The sequence below is a fragment of the Scaptodrosophila lebanonensis genome, unplaced genomic scaffold (assembly GCF_003285725.1).
Source record: "Scaptodrosophila lebanonensis strain 11010-0011.00,11010-0021.00 unplaced genomic scaffold, SlebRS2 tig00000171-arrow-arrow-pilon, whole genome shotgun sequence".
NCBI classification, from domain to species: Eukaryota; Metazoa; Arthropoda; class Insecta; order Diptera; family Drosophilidae; genus Scaptodrosophila; species Scaptodrosophila lebanonensis.
In genome coordinates, this window is record NW_022060603.1 from 47,469 (window position 1) to 67,470 (window position 20,002).

Below are 20,002 nucleotides of genomic sequence, written 5' to 3' on the forward strand. Positions count from 1 at the left end.
TGCCCCCGCTTATGTAAGAATTCTTAAACGTACGTTATAAGTGTGATGATTTCATGATTCTCCAGCGATCTTTGGCAACACAAAGTGCATTATATATTATTATAATTATTATTATTTTTTATGTACATTAAATATAAATGCATAGTCTGTTAAATGCACACACACACACACACATGCACACACTACATGTTTACATTAAACTGTTAAGATGTACATGTCAGCTGTTTAAACCGTTTTATTGTGTGTGTGTGTGAGAGAGAGATAGATATAGCGCACAATACGTAAAAATCAAGCCTGACAAAACGATGAAAACCACATCCAGACATACTCACAGACATATGTACACATACTACTATAGGCCCAGTACTACGTACATGCAAGAATTACCGTTTCATTGCTATACTATATACATACTTCAATAACTTAACATTTGTGATTATCCTGGGCACGCAGGCAGGCAGGCAGACAGACATCGATTACTTTATAAATGCACTTTGTTTGCCTAAAAAACAAACAAACAAACAGACAGACAGACAGAGCGATAGTTAGTTAGATATATGTACGTACGATCCAGACTGGAAATACTTATACAATATGTATGCTTTCTTCACCCAATTGACCGATTTGAGGCAAAAGCTACGAGATGAAAGTACTCAGCCCGAACAAAGCTACTTCCTTCAATAATATCCCAAAATCCACTCGACAGAAACGATTTTAGTTAAACTGCGCGTCTGGCGGCGCCTCAAATCTCTGAGAAAAGTTGCTTGAAATTGTTGGAAAAATTCGCGTTTGTCGTCGTCTAGTCTCTGATTTCAACAATGATCTGTAGTAGTACCTACAACAAAAACAAAAATGAAGAAGAATTCTAGACAAGCAAAGTGGGGCGCGCACGTCTTCCATGAAATACCTCTTAAAGTTGATGATAACCATTAAAGAAATGCATAATTTTATTTTTAAAAAGAAAATAAGGGAATGAAGAAATGCATAAATATTTTTACTTTTTTGTATGAATTTGAAGTTTTTTTTTGTTTTGTTTTTAAATAATTTATTTCATATGCAAAAAAAAAACAAACGAAACAAAAGAAGGGAAGGAAGGAATATTTAATATGCAATTAAAGTTAATAATTTATGAAACCAACACACATACACACACACGTTCATATGACGCATACGGATGCATACATTCTTTGACCATTGATACACACATACACACACATAAATATACATACGAGAGCTATGTATGCGTTTAATAATAATATTATGAATAACATTAATAATAGCTTGTTTATTATGCTATCTTATTTATTTTACAAAGTTTTTTCTTATTTCTGGGTGCAGTTATGTAATTCTAGTGTTATGCCAACAACAACTATCTATAAACAAACCAACAAACATACATATATACGTATATATAAACTTTATATATAATAAATAAACAAATATATATTTAAACTATTTATACGCACGACTATATAAAGCGCAACAATTGTGGAGGTTTAAGCGCAGATTTTGTGTCAGAATATATACATTTATATATATATATATATACATATATATATTTTTCATACAAATCCATTACTATATCAGCTAATTATGTTGCTGCTCTGTAAATTAATAATAGTTTTTAAAAAGCAAGCAAAAAGAAATCGAAAAGGAAATTTAACTGAATTTGAAGGCAAGGCAGGGAGTTGCCTTAACATGCTATTTAATTAATTTGTAACACACACACATACATACTATATATGTATAGAATAATTATAATGCTATATATGCGCATCGTGTCAAAAATAATGCCTCTCCCCCCCAGCGCAAAGTTCTGCTCGGTCGTTGTAATTTGTAAACAAACAAGAAACAAACAAAAACGCCTTAACAACAATTATTCGCTGAATTTTGTATTTATGCCTTAAGCCGTATTATATACTATATGTATATTTTTATGTATACATACTTATGTACAATACAATAACAACAAACAGCAAGTAAAGAGTTTCGACAGCAGAAAAAACAAGATTGCCGCGCGCTTAAAGCAAATTGTGGGGCTTGAAATTCTCAAAAGTGCCTTATCATTACTTTATATATAAAGAGACACACACATATATATACTTATATATATATACATAATATACAAAAAAATGTTAATAACTAAAGGGAAGCACAAATGCTTGTGTATAGTTTTAAAGAAAAGAAAAAACAAACGTCGTTATTTGCGTGCAAAGAAAGGCATATTTATTATTTATTTTATATTATTATTACTATAATTATTTTATTTTATTTCCCACTTTTTTTTGTATTTAAATGCTAAAGGTTTACGTTTTAATTAATGAATTAATTAATATATATATATAATCTATAACTATTACGATTTCGATTTATGTGGCTTCAATGGCTTCGTTTTTCTTTTGCTCTTCCTTTTTGTAAAACAAACAAAACAAAGAAACCCTCAAGCTTTTGGCAAATTGTGTGCCCTTTTGTTTTCAATATCTGATATATGAAAAGAAATTATATTGTAAACATAATTTAAGTGAGTCTTCCTACCAATTCCCCCCTTTCCCCATCTCCTTAAAGCCCTTCCCCAACTCAATGTTGAAAACAATCTGAATGCCAGTTTCTAATTTATAATGCGTTTATTTTATACCTTTATAACGATAACTATATATCATCGATCTATCTATATTTATAGCTACATTATGTGTAAATACAACAACAACAGCAAAGCAAACTACAAACAACGAAAAAAGACAAACAAAACAAAAACAAATCCAATTGATTGTGCCTCGGATCTAAATTGTTTTTATCGAAGAATTGCTGAATGCTTCCAAGCACGAAATGTGTGCGTATTTTTATTATTATTATTATTATTAATAAATGGTTACAACTAGCGAGTACAGCGAGGAGAACATTAAGTTTATGCCCATTTTTAAGTTCATTAGCAGTGTAAAATAAAAGCGTTCAAAAAAATAAATCTTCGACTTTTATTTATCATATCGTAGCATCGGTTCTAATGTGGCAGACACACCTGTAGTTGGATGTTCACACCACAGCAGACAATTGGCCAACTGAAAATCGGGCCGGTTTTGTTAACGTTTTGTAGACAATTGGCAAGAGACTCTCGCGTGATTCGATCTAGAGCTGCAAAAATAATCGACCAATACTTTGGAGAATCGATTGTTCATATAACGTAAAATGCATACCTGAATTCGTACATGATTTCTGGAAATTGAAAAAGACGAAGTCGTGCTTAGAGAGGCATGATTATAGTTGGTTTCAAGTGTAGAAAGACGGCCGAAATTGTTTTAAACGGCTAAGTCCATAGGATTTCCAGTCCAATCAGCAAAAATGTTTCAATGAACAAATTATCGAACTATCAACTTTTATTTGCAATTGAGTTTGAAAAAGAAATCTTGCTTTCGATATCTTTTTAGCTGCAGCCCGAAAGTATGCTATACTTTTTAAAGGCCCGTGATAGCTGCAACCCCAACCGGCGGCAATTAGGCGAAATATCATCAATGGTTGACTTATTTGGCTGCTATTGCGATTAACAAATGCATTTCTTGTTTAACTTTGGTTATATTTTTATTTAACTTAACTTGTTCTTCTTCGTCATCTTCTGCTGCTGCTTCTGTGGCAACAGTTGCGTTTTCACATTTTGTTTAATCATATAAATGGAGACACTATTTATAATTATAATATGTATGGTATATGTAGGTAAATATAATATATAGTATATATATTTATAATATTAAACATGTAGTATAATTTATGTAGCATACAAAAAAAAAATCATTTTTTTCGCGCAAAAAAAATAAACAAAAATATTCTTAAGACGACGAAGTGTATGTGTGTGTGTGTTATAACTGAATGCATTGCTCATGTGTGCGTACATGTGTGTATGCGAGTGTGTGTGTGTGCGTTTGAGGACAGCACATACACACACGACCACACACACAGACGACCGACCATGGACCACCGACTACCCACTGTGGTGCACTCTGGTGGCCAGCAGAGAGTAGGTGTGGTTCTTGGCTCACTGTGGCTTCTGGTTCTTTGGTGCTTGTTGTTGTTGCTGCTGCTGCTGTTGTTGGGTCTCGTAGCGCTGACGCAGAGCGGTGAGTGCGCTCAACAGCCGGCTGTTGGCGGCATCGAGCGCCGCTATCTGTTGACCCTGCTCCTCAATTACGCGCTGCTTGTGGGAGAGCGCAAGCGACATTTTCAGCTGCTCCCGTCGCAGCTCCTCCTCCATGGTGATTAGCCTGCAAACAGTCGCATTACTTTGTGCATGTGCCAGAGCGAGACAGCGATAGTTGTGTATGTTGGACTCACCTGTCGATAATGCTGCGCATCGTCGACTCCGACTGCAGGCTGAGATTGTTGGAGCCGTTGCTGCCGCCTAAGCCTCCACTGCCGCCGCCACCAACGCCACTGCCTGTCGGACGCTGGAGGGCGAACAGCTCGTCACTGGAGTCGCGCAGCTCGGCCTCGTCCCGATCGAGCGTGTGCCGGAGCGTGTCCAGCGTCTCCTGCAGCAGCTGAATCTCTCCATTCTGGTCGTAGCTCTTGTTTAGCGCCGCCTCCTGGTGATTGTTGCTGTTCCGCAGCTGCCGCCGTCTCTTCCCCTCCTGCAGCTGTGCGCAGTGACCTAAAATAATAGCGAGGGTGGAGCAGTTTTTAATAAGAATTCTACTTCGAAAATCGAACCAATCCCAAGGTTTCTCCTCTCCGTTTTCTTTACAATTTTAGTGCCAGAAAGCTCTCTTGGCCGGACACTCACGATCGGCCAATTTTTGTTCGCCCACGAGGAGTGTTAGCTTAAGGGGATACTTAAATACTTTATACACCGATCGAATGTTTTAGAAAAAGTGTCCGCCGAAGAGAGTGGCCGGATTAAAGAGGAGTTAAGGGAGTTTTCACTGTAGTTGGTAAGTTAAATAAGTCCCCCCCCTTTTTTCGTTTACATAGGATCTCTCCATTGGTATCTCTCTCTCTAAACCAGATAGTTGATATCGGAATTATATTATCTATAGAGCAAGTATGTAATGACGTATGGTAGATAACTAGCATTACAAAAGCTATAGCTATACTGACTAGGTAGTTGTCCTTTTCAATCCAACTCCAGATGATAATGAAGCCAGATTTGAAATACATAAGTTATATATTTAAGTACTTCTTTGGGCGAGTCTCGGGCACGTGATATTTCCTAAACTAACCCCATTTGGTCACTCACCCTCCGTGTCCGTGCTGCTGTCTGAGAGCGTGCGCGCCGAGTCGAGGCTGAGGCGTCGCTGATAGCGTCCGCCGCTGTGATTGCCGGCCGGACCCACAGAGGCGTCCGGATGGACATCGGAGCCGCCGCCGCTGGCATTGCTGCCCGCATATTGTTTGTGCTCCTGGGCGGCCAAAGCATTGGGTGTGGACATAGCATAGCCGTTGTTGCCACCACTGCCACTGCCACCGTTGCCATTGCCGTATACCATCAAGCCGTTGCTACCGTTTCCGTAGACATCCTCGCGCTTTAGCAGGGCATTCGCCATACGCCCGTAGGGCCCCAGACATTTGGCATTCTTGCTGGACGCAGACGAGTTGCTGCCACCGCTGAGCGAACGTTGCGCCTCCAGATGGCCGTCCGATGGTGAACGCATTGGCTTCGATAATGCATTGGCATTAACGGAGGCGCCAGCGGCTGCGGCCGCTGCATAGCTATAATAGCTGTCCGCCGAGAGCTGTTCATCCGACGAAGAGGGTGTGAGGGTGGCGGTATCTAAGGTGCCGCCGCTGTTGAGAAAGGCGGCACGGGCCGCCACAATGCCGCCACCTATGGGCTTGGCACGGCCGCTAAAGCTCAGCTGTTGATGCAGCACCTGTTGGGGTGTCGTCGTCGTCGTCGTTGTGGGATGATGGGGATGTGGTTGGGGTTGGTGGCGCTGTTGGGGATGCAGCTGATGGGAGGGCTGTTGCAGTTGATATGAGGGATTCTTGAAAGCCAGCGGGGCAACACCTGGCTTCTGTCCCGCAGCCAGTTGACTCTCGACGGGACTGGAGGACTGCGAGGGCGAGGGATTTGTGGAAATGCTTTGGTAACCGGAACTGCAATGACTGCTCTTTGCCGATAACTGTTCCTTTGCGGACTTGCCAGCATGTGCGGACTGTTGCTGCTGTGCATGTTGTGGATGCTGTTGCTGGACGTGATGGTGATGATGGTCGCTCATGTCGTGCTCTTCGGCGTATTTGAGCAAATCGTCCAGATCCTCCAGATGCATCGGCATATTCGAGTTCGAGTTGGAGTTCAGATGCGACGCCGCCAGTGGCCGTTGTGTTGGTGGCGGCTGCTGATATTGCTTGGAGTGATCGGGTATACCCAGATTTAGCTTGTGGCTTCCCTCATAGCTGAGACTCACATTGGAGTTGTGCAGCTGTTGTTGCGGTTGGTGCTTTTGTTTCCGAGCTGCGCCGCGGTGCACGCTGCCTCCGTTGCCCTTCAGCATGGGCGTGGGGGACTTGCGCACAAAGGCGCTGCTCGTGTCCAGGCCGGAGATCTGTATGAACTCGCCGTTCATGTCGTCGTAGCTACCACTACTGCTATTGTTGTTGTTGTTGCGAGGCAGCGTGCGCGATGTGGAGGTGCATGCTCCGTCGTAGTCATTGCCATTGTGCGGATTACCGCTGCTGGCCAGCGAACCCAAGCTACTAACCACATACGGATAGCCCTGTCCCGGACCCGAACGCTCTAGACGATCCATTGTGCTGGCCGCGCTCGTCTGTGGTGCTGGCGGACAGTGCGAGCCATGTGGTGCCGGCGGTGGATGCAGCAGCAGATTGTTGCTGCTGCCATTGAGCGATGAGGAAGCCATCGAACTCTGCGACTGCGCGTGCTGAAGCACCGGCGAGCTCATGTATTGTGAGGCTCCATTGTTGTGAACGCCGGCTATGGAGCTCTGAGAGTTGGAGTGCATCTGCAGTGGATGCGGATGCTGATGGGCATGTGGATGCAAAGCCTGTTGCTGTTGTTGCTGCTGCTGTTGTTGTTGTTGCTGCTGCTGCTGAAGCATTCCATTTACCGTTGGATCGTTGTAGCGGAAAATGTTCTTCTCAAGCGCACTGGGCGTGAGAACGCCTCGCATAATGCCGCGCTCGGCGGGCACGGGTTTGGTGACGACCGCATGCTGGGGTTGGGGCACTTGGGCCTGTTGTTGTTGCAGCATGGATCCGGCGGATGTGGCTTTGCTGGCATCTGGATTGCGGTTTTCCTGATTCTCGCTGGCCGCTAGGGAAAGGGAGGAGAGCACTGTGGGTAGATAGCCGTGCTCCTTGGCCTTGCTGATCTCGTCGAGTATGTGCTGCAGCGGATCGAGTTCGTGCTGACGCGCCTCGGGCAGCTTGCCAATACTTTCGCTCAGTAGACTGTGGAGTATGGAGAGCTGCTTGCCCTGATCTATATAGCCGGCCCAGTCGAGTATGGAGTCGGGCGTCGCATGCTCCGGCCTTGTGGAGATTATCTCGAGGAACTGTTGCATGCGTTCCGCCTCCTGCTCGAGGAAGTCGTTGAGAAACTCCATGAAGTTCTCCTTCCCCTGGAAGCGTGTGAAGTTCGCCAGGGTTTGCAAAGTTTTGGCGACGAGCGTCAGATTACGAGTGGCCCTCGAGGAGGGCAGCTCGCTGGTGATGTTGAAGAGCGAAGGCGATAGGATTGCGGGGCAGAGGAAGCGCAAGAATATTGAGGCAGAGATCAAGTTATCGGCCATATCCTGGCGTCCCAGATGCTGCAGTCGCTCGCGGAAGGTCGCGAAGCAGGCGCGCAGCTGGGGCGGAAAATGCTTGTGTGACTCATAGATGCATTGCCAAGTGCTGCGAACGGCGGCGCGCAGTGTCGCCTGATGGCGTTGCAAGGAGCCGGCGGAGGCACTGCCCGCCTTTGTAGGATCTACTTCGCAGTCGCGGTCCGATTGGATGAGCTCGTTGATAGGCGCTGAGAGCGTGTCCTGCAGATATTGTTCGCCGGTGAGTTTCAGGAAGGCCTCCATGCTCTTGGTGGCCAGCGAATTACCGCGAAACGTCAATCGTTGATCGCCGACACGGAGCAGATCGAGAGCCACCACATCGGTTAGGAAGGCTCCGGCCAGACCCTGAGCATGCATCAATAGTACCAACGCCTGTCCAATATCCTCCTTGGCCTTCACACCAATCACTGGCTCGAGAGTCTCGCAGACCCTCTTGTAGTTGTCCTTGAGGTAGGCCAGAAAGTTGGCGTACACATTGATGGGCAGTATATCGGTGCTCTGGAAACGGCACTTGATCCGCAACGTCGGCACCACCACCTTGTCCTTGGTACTGCCCCGACCAAGACTGTCGATATCCTTCGCGTTCACTATCGGATACCAATCCTCGCAGACCGATTTCGGTGTTACCTCATGGACGGGTATCTTCACCGAGCCCACGAATTGGTATTTGTCGCGTTTCTTCTTCTTCTCCACCTCCCGGAAAACATTGACGGTGATCAGATTGATTTCGGGTATGTCGAGAAAGTCGAAGTACTCGCCCCAGAATAGCAGATCCGTCTGCAGCTTCACACTGGTGCGGCCGTAGAGCGTCTTGTCAAGCTGCAGTTCGCAGAAATATTTCTTTTTGGCCGGCAAATTTTTGGCCTCGTACACCCACAACTTCAGGGAGTTGTCGGTGCGGCGTGTGTGCTCCGCATTCGGAGCAATTGACTTGCGCAGCGAATATATCCACAGATCCCGCTCCTGACGCGATCCGCACGAATAGTAACGCTCTCCGCGCGGCCCGCCGCGCACCTGAAAGCAGTGCCGTCGACCCAATACGGACTGATGTACGGGTGCCACGCCCACAGCCCCAGTACAGGAGAGATCTGCAAATGGTCCCGAAAGAGTTAAACAGAAATCTCGGATGACTAACTCAGCCATTACTCACCGATTGTCGACATGACGGCGTGACTGGACAGCAGACTCTCATGGGAGCGCGAGCCCCGCAAGCCTCCCGAGCCACGTTTGGTTCGCTCCAATTTCGTCACCGACTTTGTACGCTTGAGGGGATTTGATCTGCAACGGAATGCATACATATATAAAGGGTTTGTTTTCTTCTTCTTTACCTTATCATCTCACTCACCTTTTGGAAAAGAAATTTGTGAAGCGTGAGGTGGCATTATGCTCAGGCTGATGCTGTTTATTGCCTAGAATGGGCGTTGTGGGTGCCGAGCCGCGTCGACATGCCTTCTCATATGACGTATCTGAAGAGATTAGGGAAAAGAGAGAGATGCAAATAAGTATTGAAAAACTAAATACCGAAAAATTAGCTTCCTAATCCTAATTTAAACTAATCGCCAGGCTTTTGCTCAAACGGGAAGTGTCCATAATCTTATATTTCTTAACAAGTTAGTTCTTGTTGATGTAAACTCATAATCTATTTATCATCTTAGCTCGTCTTTATGATTCTGTTATTTGTAGACCAGCTAGGAACAATTTGAGGGTTTTGTTCAGATTAAATGTAATCTTTCTATCAACAACTTTATCAAGAAATCTCTCTGCTACGTCTTTGCTTATCATTTATTTAAAAAATTGAATCTTTCAGTTGACGTTTGGCATTAAGGGTATTGGCGATTGGCTAAAGGCCAAAACGAAAAAGTTCAATTATTAAGTAGCCTCGCATTTAGAAAGTAGTCGCATTAACTATTGTCTCCCCTTCTATCTCTTTCTCTTCGATTTACGAATTTGTTGTTGTTTTAATCGAAATTTTTGTATTGCATTTAGAAACTTGTTTCCAAACGGTTCTTTAAGCCACAATTGGCTTCGCTTAAAGTATTTGTTTCAATCGATGTGTAGACGATTTTGTGGTTTACGTGTTGTTTTTTTTTTATATTTTTATTTTTTTTTTTTTGGTAAATGATTCCGTAAGAAAAACTCGTTTGTTTTCTAACTCCTTCCCCCTGCCGCCAAGCAACACTCCTCCCCCCTTCATTACCCTTCAGCAACAAAGCAATTGAGTTGGCAATCCCAAGCAGCTGCTGCACATCACCTGCCGTCGCCAGAGCTGATGAGCCAACCGCTCCGTCTCTCAGCAGGTAGCATTGCATGATTCATCATGAACCTCATTACCAAAAAGGCAGCAACAACAACGGGACTGCGACGGAGACTGGAAGGGGACTCCAAAAGCAAATGAAGAACATAAAGACGACGGCGACGGCGACTGCTGCTGCTGCTGCTGCGCCCTGCTCTGTGTTTGCTTCATTTGCTCCGAAAAACACAATACAACAACAAAAACAGCGCAACAACAAGACAGTACAAAACAATACAATATAACCACAGACACACAAAAATGCACTGAAAATGTACACGGAGCGAAACGAAAAAGCGAAGTAGAGAGGCTAGAAATAAATAAAGCGAAAAATAAATATTATTTTGAAAGCATTTAGGGATCCTTATTTGCCATTAACCCTGAACGAAGAGGTACACTCTTTACCGGGCGAAAAGCTAGCAGGACGACGGCTGTTCGTATGTATGAGCATCGATATTGTTTGAGTCGCTAGCTATAGGGTCAACAAACTTGGCATATGAACTTGTCTTCTCAACATGCATACCTAGTTTATTACACTCCTTGTATATCCTCGTTATTTTATCTAGCTGTCATAGGGCCGGTCGATGCTAAAATCACTGGTATTGGGAGCAACGTATCTCACTATTATTTCTAATCATAAAGGTTGAGCGAATACCTCATAGTACAAACAAATTGTTAAATTCTTTAATTGCAGCTTGTGTTGTCTCAAATATTTGGGCAAACATGCAAACATAGCTTAAAAACTTATTTCCAATCCCAAATACAAGTACGTAAATATTTCTGCAAGTGTACACACACATGATGCCATGATGCCCCTGAACAAGAAGAACCAAACAGGTTTCTCTGTTTCACTGTCTCTCCGTCGTTCTCGTTGTCTCTGTTCCCACTCTCTCCTTCATTCTGCCAGTCTGCTAGTCGGCCTGTGCCATTTATCCGCCCGCATAGGAATGGAAAACCGCTTTGCTGCCGCCGACCTTGTCAAAGACAGTCGAGCATCGCCTGTGGTCCTCCACCTACCTAGACAAATGGTCGAAGTCTTTCTGCATTCAGAGAAACAAATAACAACAACATTTTTGAGGAATTTCTACAAATCCCAAATCATATTCCATAAGCACGAGGGATCGGGTTTATTAATTAATTAATTGAGTAAAGATAAATGGCCTCTAAGGTTTGACTACCCGGGGAGTTGGTGTTGTTGTTGGAATGCTGTCAAATGTTCCCATTTATAATTAAAAGAAAACTTCTCCTAATGCAGAAGAAGACTGCTCTGCAATTGAAAAGTAGATGTGACTTTCTTTCCCTTTAAAATATGAAATCCATTCCATATTAGAAGCAGAACAATCGATGCTCGCTTTAAGAAATAAGTTTTTTATAAAAAAGATCTATTTAGTTTTATAGAAATATTTCACATACTTTCTACATAAATGTGAACAATCGTATCGTATGGAGATCGTATATTACTTGGTCCAGCCCCGAGAGAAAAAAGTATGTTAAAAAAATGTATATTTTCTTTTCTTGATATGATGATATACATTATATATTTAACACAATACTGACGCAAAGCATCACATCCTATCTACAACAGCGCATTCAGGATTGCTGATTGGTGACGAAGTAAGAAAGATCTTAAAACTTTAACTCTGCAGAGGGTTTTGAGGAATTCTTTATCTTCAATAATGATAGACGACAAGTTCTCATCTGTAAAAAACCTCAGGAATTCAAGATTGTGTTCAGGACTGGCCTCGTCAAAGCAAAATGACCTTCAAGCCTTTATTGTGAATAGAGAGCATTGAAAAGCTCTGGCGCTCTGGTAGTTCCTATCTAATGGAATTATACTACTTGTATATGCTATGTAGATGGTAAAAATATGACTGCACGCAATGGTTTTCAATGGCCTGACTTTGATTTGAGAGAAAGGCGCCCCCACTGCTTGCCATCTACATTATTGTCCATCGTTTCTTTGGCTCTCACTCTGATCCGAGCTCGGACTCGACCTGAATAACTGACTGGACTGACTCATCAAGGAGCGTAAACATTTGCGTTCGCATGCAAAGCTGGCATCAAAATAATAATACATAAAAAAAAAAACCATTCCATATACACTGTAAATTTTTTATGAGCATGCCTCTTCCGTGTTGATTCATTCCGGTGGCTGCAACGGCACAACCCCCAACATAAATACAAACAAACAAACACACACACACACATACATACATACTCGTATGCATGTGTATAGAAAAAGGCTTTTAAGTTTCCACCACTCTGAGATGCGAAAAGCACGATTTGTCATCAAAAGGCGAGCAGAGAAACGAAACAGAAACAGAAACAAAACAAAAAATCTTAAAACAAAGCTCGAACTCGACTGAATTGGCGAAATGAAAGAAGAAATAAAAAAAAAACCCAAAAGCTAAGAAATTGTGTCATGTTTGTTCGCACATCTTTTGCACGAACACTCACACACACACACACACACGCAAGCTTCTATTTATAAAAATGTCTATAAAAGATAAAAAACTCGTTGAATGTTGCTGTTCCTCTTAACTCTGATGAGTATCTGTATCTGCCTTAATAGGCGCAACCAAAGCCAAAGAACGCAACAACGCAACAGCCCCCACCACTTACAAAAATGGCGCACATTTTGAATTTCTATAACGCGCCCACACCCACACCCACATCCACGCCCACCTTCTACCTTCTGGCTAATATCAACACACAACACACACACACGCACCCGACAAAAGAGTTGCCATTATCAGAGGGTAACATCATAAGAATCATAATCTTCATCTCTATTGTTGGCCACTCAAGCATAGGAATCCGTCCCTCACTCCACAGCAGTCCACCAGACAGACAGATAGTCAGACAAACAGACAAACTCGTCCGAGTAATGATCCGAAGTTTGCAGCACTATTTGTTCGACCGAGTGCTGAGTTATCTTTGAAACCCTCCCACTAATAATAACAAGATGAATAAACCACAAAATGGCGCCCAGATTTTTACGAAACTTCGAAACAGACTGACGCATTATATAAAAGCTCATAGATGGAATATTTGGTTGTTCTACGGAGATTGTTCTTAATTACCGAGGCAATACACTTGTGTGCATTTTTGGAATTCTAAATATAGTCGATAGGCATAGCTAAGTGTACAATTTATTTTCTCTTCACAATTGGAAATATAAATGGGATTTCAAATAAATTTCTTTAACAAATAGCGGTCAGAATTTCTATATTTCCTTCTTCTATGGCCTCCAACCCTGCGAAACTATACACCTTTTGTTGATCGCAAAGAATCTCTGGGCCATTTGCCTGGCTGGTTGACAACAGTCCACATCGGAGACGTTTAAAGATGCATTATTCACTTAAAAAGGCAACTAATTTTCCCCACTTTTCAAACAAAACATTTAATAATAATCCCTTTAAGAACGGATTTGAAATAAAAAGACAAGTCCCGCCATCTTCATATCTAGTGAGTCAACTGCTAAATTAATTATCCGGGAATTCTGCAGCAAACTAAATATAGTGGATATAAAAATTCATGTCCATTCATGAAACAGCAACTAACTAACTTCTCAACTAACCTAATCGAACAACTTTACGTTGAGCAATGGACTCTGCATTTGTTTTGTTTTTAGCAACTCGTATAATTTAATTATTTCTCATATTACTCTACACTTTTCTTAAGCCCTTTCCTTTCCCTCACGTATCATCAAATTGAAACACGTAATTTATTAGTTTCCGATTGTTGTATCCATGAGCAGATGATCACAGTCCTACGAATGAATCTGTTCTTGACCCTTCAGCACAATTTGTAGTTAAAATTGTGACGGCATAGCACTTGAAGGTGCTTTAATTGGCTAAGATTTGTCGGCTACAAATTAAATGCAAATTATTGCATGGATCGAAAGGGCAATTGACAAAATTAATTTAGAACAATCAGACTAGACACGTTTGATCACTGAAGTAGATATATATTCCCAGCTACTGATTGTTGGAAATCTCAACTATTCGCACAACTAACTAACGAGTACTTGTAAGATAAATATACATATAAACAAAATACTTTATATAATACGAAGCTGCTAACTGGGCCCATAACTGGCATATTGAGGATAACTCGACATTGTTGTTTAATCTTTATTTCATCCACTATTATTCGAGAAATTAAATGTTATTCTATTGCGAGTCTTTCAGAAAGTCAATGTTCTTCAACTAATTAGCAAGTGAGTTGACAATAACAAGAAAGCTCCTAACTGGCTGTATATGCGAATATAAGATATGTTCGTGAAGATGCCACAAATGATCATTATTTTCAACCTCTAACTATTCCGTTTTTAATAACTAATAGCAAACACTTTTACCTACAAAGATGAAATAATCTTCGAATGTGTTAATGATATCATATTTTCTTGCCTTTTCGTGCACAGTTCGTGGCGTTTAATTTGCCAATTCTATTTTAGAGATTGTTGCTTTTGACCACATATGGTGGGGCCAGGGCCTACACATGTATTACAACAGCAACAATAACAATAACAACAACAATAACCATATTGTAACAATTTGGGCAAAAGATGATGAGCAACAATAATTAAGTGACGATGCGGCTGTCGCTGTCGTTGTCGACCTCCAGCGAAGTGCCGCTCTGACTTCATTTTGTAACCCCAGCAATTTCAGCATTTTATTTAAAGTTTTTTTTTCTGAGTCAGTCTTCATTGTCAGTTTTCAGACTCTTCTATCTGACGATAATTTAAAATGAAATTTCAGATTGGAGCAGCTACTGAGGGCGGGCAAGCGACCTCCTCTTGACTCCACAGCTATTTAGGTTTGTACATACATACATACATTATGTATATGTGTGTGTGTGCGTATGCGTGTGTGTATAGAAGCAGCTCGGGAAGAGAAAGCGATTGGAATCGATTGGCTTTAGCTTTAGTGGCGGCTCTTGGGGCAGCAACGCTAACTGTGCTACGTACTGGCGATAAGGTCAACTCAATTATCAGTGCGTTAAACAAATTTTTGTGCTTTGTCGATAGATAGAGCAATGGCGTCCATCATTTTGCATTTGGAAAATGTGTGAAGGAACCGAATAGGTCCGCAAGCAGATGCAACTCTGCGATCTGAGGCAGTGATAAAAAAAACAACATAAAATATTGAGTCCCATCGATCAACAAGCATATCCCACACATACACATCCACACATCCATATGTGCATGCATACAAGTATGTAAGTACACATAACAATGTTTGTAGAACACATGTGTACATACATACATATATTTACATTAAAACATACATATGTGTATCTATAATATATGTATGTTACGAATGTGTGTAAGTGTGTGAGGCTTTATCGTAAACCCTCCTCGGCTTGTGTCGTTCGATGGACATTTGAAAGGCCGCTAAGCGGGCAGTATAGTACAATAATAACAAGAACAACAACAGCAAAACGAAACTGTTACAAAAATGTTTCCTCTTATCAAATTTCAAATAAAATGCAACCGTGTGTGTTTGACCATGTGTGTGTGTGTGTGTGTGTGTGTGTGTGTGAGTGCGTGTGGAAGTATGCATGCATGTGTGCGCTTGAGAATGCAAGAGCAACGGCAACTTGAAATCGACAACAAGAACAACAGCAACAACAACAGCAACACCACAAATGCCAGAGAAACAATTTGAGTTTTGAATAAAGCGGCTCGTTTGTTTGCCTGTTTTACGCACTCTCTCTATACCCTGCAGAGAGTCTTAATGGCATCTGTGTAATAGCCTAAAGGAGGAGTTCTAGGCACACACACTCATATGTAATATCTATGCATGTATGTATGTATGAAGGAACAAATCTATATGCAGCCATAATATCATGGATTTTGAAGTGTCTTACAATTTATTTAATATACATAGCTTGAACAATTGCAGAAAAAATGTCTTCAAGCTGAATAGAATAGAAATATGCAAGCTGCTATAGGAACGACGGGTGCTGAGATCAATTGGTTTTCCTTGAAAATGCTTCAGCCATAATTTATAAGTTATTATTTATTTACATATTGTGTTTGTTTTCATTACCGCACTGTGGTGGGTAGAGGGTATGCAAGAGTAGAGCTCGCACTACTTTAGCATTCTACTTATTTCGCTCTCTCTCGCAATGCTAGTTGAGAGAGAGCGTCGCTCGTTGCCAAACTGGTTTCTTGTGCGGGTGTATGTGTGCGTTCGGCAATGTATGCGTGTGATTCATAACTAAAAAAGAAAAGGAAGGCCAAAAAAAAGAACCAACAAGGCAACGAAATTGAAATTGTAGTCAAAGAAAGAGCCGAAAGTACAAGTATCAACAGAATGCTGAGCGATGGCTGACGAGGACGGCGTCAAGCGTCGCACACTATGGAAGAGGAATTTGTTTGGGCTGGAAAAAGATCATAGCATATGCTAGATCCAGCTCTAGGCTCTTAGAGAATCGAGATCCTCTTGCAATCGAAATAATAATAAACAACAATTTCATTCACAATATACAGTGCGCACTTTAACAAAAATGTTGACGTACAAAATTATATAAAACTAATAACTGTCGTTTTTTCAATACTATCTAAAAGATATTTTTTAAAATTATATAAATTATTCTCGATTATCGATACTATCGATTTTAAGCCCGACAGTTTTTCCATTACGAAAAAATGACTTCATTTAGCAAAATTCCCTAGGAACACGCAAATTATATATTGTTTCTATTCCAGTTGTAATAATTCCTTATATACTTGTACATACATAGTTCTGAGCACTGTGCTTAATAATAATTTGTGGGTTTCATATGTATATGTATCGGCAATCTTTTGGATTTACAATTGAATTGCAAAAGAAGTGAAAATAGCAATGCCACTAAGTTGAATGCATGAACAATGAGTTCTTTTAAAAGATCAAACGAACATTTTCTTAACTTTTTTAAGTATTAGCTCTATTCTTTTTATACCCTGTACCCAAAAGGGTACAAGGGTATATTAGTTTTGTGCGAGTGCACATGGAACACACAGAAGGAGGCTTGGTAGACCCCACAAAGTATATATATTCTTGATCAGCATGACAAGCCGAGTCGATATAGCCATGTCCGTCTGTCCGTCTGTCTGTCTGTATGAACGCAAGGATCTCCGAAAGTATAAGAGCTAGAATAACCAAACTTGGTATACAGATTCTCCTGAGACCGAGAAAGGACGAGTTTGTTCATTTTTTCTGATCCACCCCCCCACTCCCCCCCTATTAACGATTTTCTATAACTTCCGTAATTCTTGGAATTTTGAACTAAAATTTGGTAGTCACATTAGGTTAGTTATTATATAACCGTATACCAAGTCTCATTATGATAGAATGATCGGAAAGAAAGTTATAGCCATATAACCAGGCCCAATGCACACATACATACATATGTACAAGTACACAAACACGCATAAGGCACGATTCTGATGTAAATGTATGTATGCATGCATGGAATATTTTATATTTAATTTAGTTAATTAATTAAATTAATTTAGTTAATTAATTAAATTTAATTAATTAATTAATTTAATTACTTTTTTGTGGGGTGGTACAGGGTATTTAAGAGTTGAGCCTGCTCGACTTTAGCATTCCTTTCTTGTTTAAAACAAATGTATTTAATTGGAGAGAAGTGCCAATTTTTTAAAAATTTGATGATTTGTAGAGTGTCTATTTTGGCTTTCTTCTGCACACCGATTTCGTTTGTGTGCCACTGTGCGAGGCCTGTCCCCTATCCAAAGCCATAAAAATTGAGCTACAATTAGGTTGCGTTCCGCAAGAAACGACAAACGCACGGAGTGACCGATCAGATATAACGAAAGTTGGTGGAACCAGCAATAAGCCGAGGAATCGACACAAGCAATACGTGTAAATGAAGTAAGAATTGTATTATTGTCTGGGAGGAGAGGGCCTGATACAATGGCATACGAATACGTGTGGAGAAGTTACGACAACCTCGATCGTTGCGTCTTATCTTATCATATTTCTTTAACTTTGGCATTAACTCAGTTCTGTTTTTCCAGCGCATATCGAAAATTGCGGAGCAAGTGGGCGATCGAAACTGCTGGAGGAGGGGGTGGAGGTGGTGGGGAACACTATTTCGTGCTGCGCATTTCAACCACCAATAGATACAAATAGGTAGATCGTTCGATTATACACACACACACACACACACATACACGAACACACACACGCACAGGGCCACAGGAAGTGTAAGAAGCCAACGAGCCGTGTCCGAGGGTTGCTTCGAATGTACTTTTATAAAAAGAAAGAGAGCAAGAGAGAAGGGGGAAAGACCTACCAGAATGATGTCCCGCATCATCGTCCGTGCCTTCGTGCTGCTGCTGCTGTAAATGTTGTTGTTGCTGCTGCTGTTCATTGTTTGGCTCACGTAACGTTGTCGCTGACGCCTCCGCTTCTTCAACGGCATGCAAGGCCAGCTCATTGATCTTGAAACGCTCGCAGATGAGCTGCGAACAATGGTCGGTCTGAAAATATGCGGTCAGCTCATCCAAACTGAGGGGACAGACATCGTACTGCATGTAGAAGTGTTTGCCCCAACTGCCTGTTTCTTCGGCACATGTGGAGGTGGACAATGCACCTACATGTCCGTGCTGGGATCCATGGGGATTGTGCAGATGACCGGCATGGCTGCCAGCAGGTCCCGAGTTCGCCATCGTCGTCTTCAATAGGGAGTTGCTGCGCGATAGTTTTGTGGAATGGGCGCGTCTTATGAAGCTCAGCGATTTCTTGGGCGGTGAGGTGACACTGCTGATGGCTGCTGGCGACGGTGGCGTTGCATCCGCCGACGACGACGATGCGCTGGACAACTTGGGTGTGGACTTGAGCAGGAAGAGGTTCTTCGGTGGAAAGGTGTGCGTTATTATGGAGGCGGCCGAAGCGCTGCTCTGCAGCTTAAAGGGTGAGAGCACTTTATTCGAATTCTGCGCTTTCTGCTGCAATGGCTGGGAATTGGGATTTGCAACACTAATACTGCTGCCGCCAAAAAGCAGCTGACGTTTCTTGCTGAGCAGTGTGGGCGTGTCAGAAGAGCCGCCGCCACCCTCGGAGCCGTGTTTGTCGTCTAGCGCCGCTGCCTGCTGCAGCACAACTGACGGCGAGAGGTTCTGTGGCAATGTCTTCGATTTGGCGCGCAGTGTAATCAGCGCCGTGGTTGTTGGTGACGCCGATGATGAGACGCCAGCCTTACTGCTCGCCTGCAGTCCACGTTCGACGCTGGGCAGCGGTACGGCCAAAATGTTAGTGCGCGAACGCGACTTCATCAGCTTAATTGGTGTTGAGGTGTTAGTCTGCATGCGACTTATCTCTGAGTCATCATCTTCCTCGTTGTTGTTGTTGTTGTTGCTGCTGCTGCTGTTCTGCGACGCAGTCGCCGTTGACGTCGGCGCTGATGTCGACGATTGACGCGAGTGTGCCGGCGATAGAGAGAGCGCCTGCTGTTTGGGTGGCGTTGCCATCACAATGTCGTTATCTTCATTGAAATGTGTACGCGGCGCAAACCTGGCGCTATCACCTGACGCTGGCGTCGCTGTCGATGTCGATGTTGACGTCAACTCGCCATCATCGCTGGCAACGCCATTCAAGCTTATTACGTTCAGCACAATGCCATAGCGTTTAAGTTTTGAGGCAGGGGTCGTTTGCTGCTGCTGCTGCTGGTGATGGTGTGGGGACGGCGGCGGCTGACTGCTTGCCACAGATATCGATTTGACTAGCTGCTGACGATGCGCGTTCTCTGCTGCTTCTTCCTCATCCGTATCCGATTGCTGGCCAGCTGCCTCATTGCCGCTTATGCTCCAATTGAAGCCACAAGGTGGTGACATTTTACTGCTGTTCCCTCCCCAAAGTCCGCTCACCTTAGCTACGCCGCTCTTCACTGATGCCGATTTGCGTAGTTGCGTCGACGTCGACGC

General features: G+C 42.6%; 1 protein-coding gene across 6 annotated transcripts in view; it reads right to left on the reverse strand.

The window, feature by feature from the left end:
• Window positions 1-3,554: 3,554 nt before the first annotated feature.
• LOC115629903 (probable Ras GTPase-activating protein) overlaps window positions 3,555-20,002 on the reverse strand; it is a 64,194-nt gene continuing 47,746 nt past the window's right edge. For 2 of the 6 annotated variants that reach the window (XM_030526507.1, XM_030526508.1), the window contains 5 exons: window positions 9,118-9,238; window positions 8,923-9,050; window positions 5,222-8,860; window positions 4,321-4,636; window positions 3,555-4,250 (listed from right to left, as the gene is read on the reverse strand). In XM_030526507.1, the coding sequence (XP_030382367.1) occupies window positions 4,025-4,250; window positions 4,321-4,636; window positions 5,222-8,860; window positions 8,923-9,050; window positions 9,118-9,238 (4,430 nt within the window). In that variant the 3' untranslated portion in view covers window positions 3,555-4,024. Of the gene's footprint in view, window positions 4,269-4,320; window positions 4,637-5,221; window positions 8,861-8,922; window positions 9,051-9,117; window positions 9,239-18,372; window position 20,002 lie in introns of all 6 variants that reach the window. The other 4 variants (XM_030526504.1, XM_030526503.1, XM_030526506.1 and 1 more) reach the window with 3 other exon arrangements.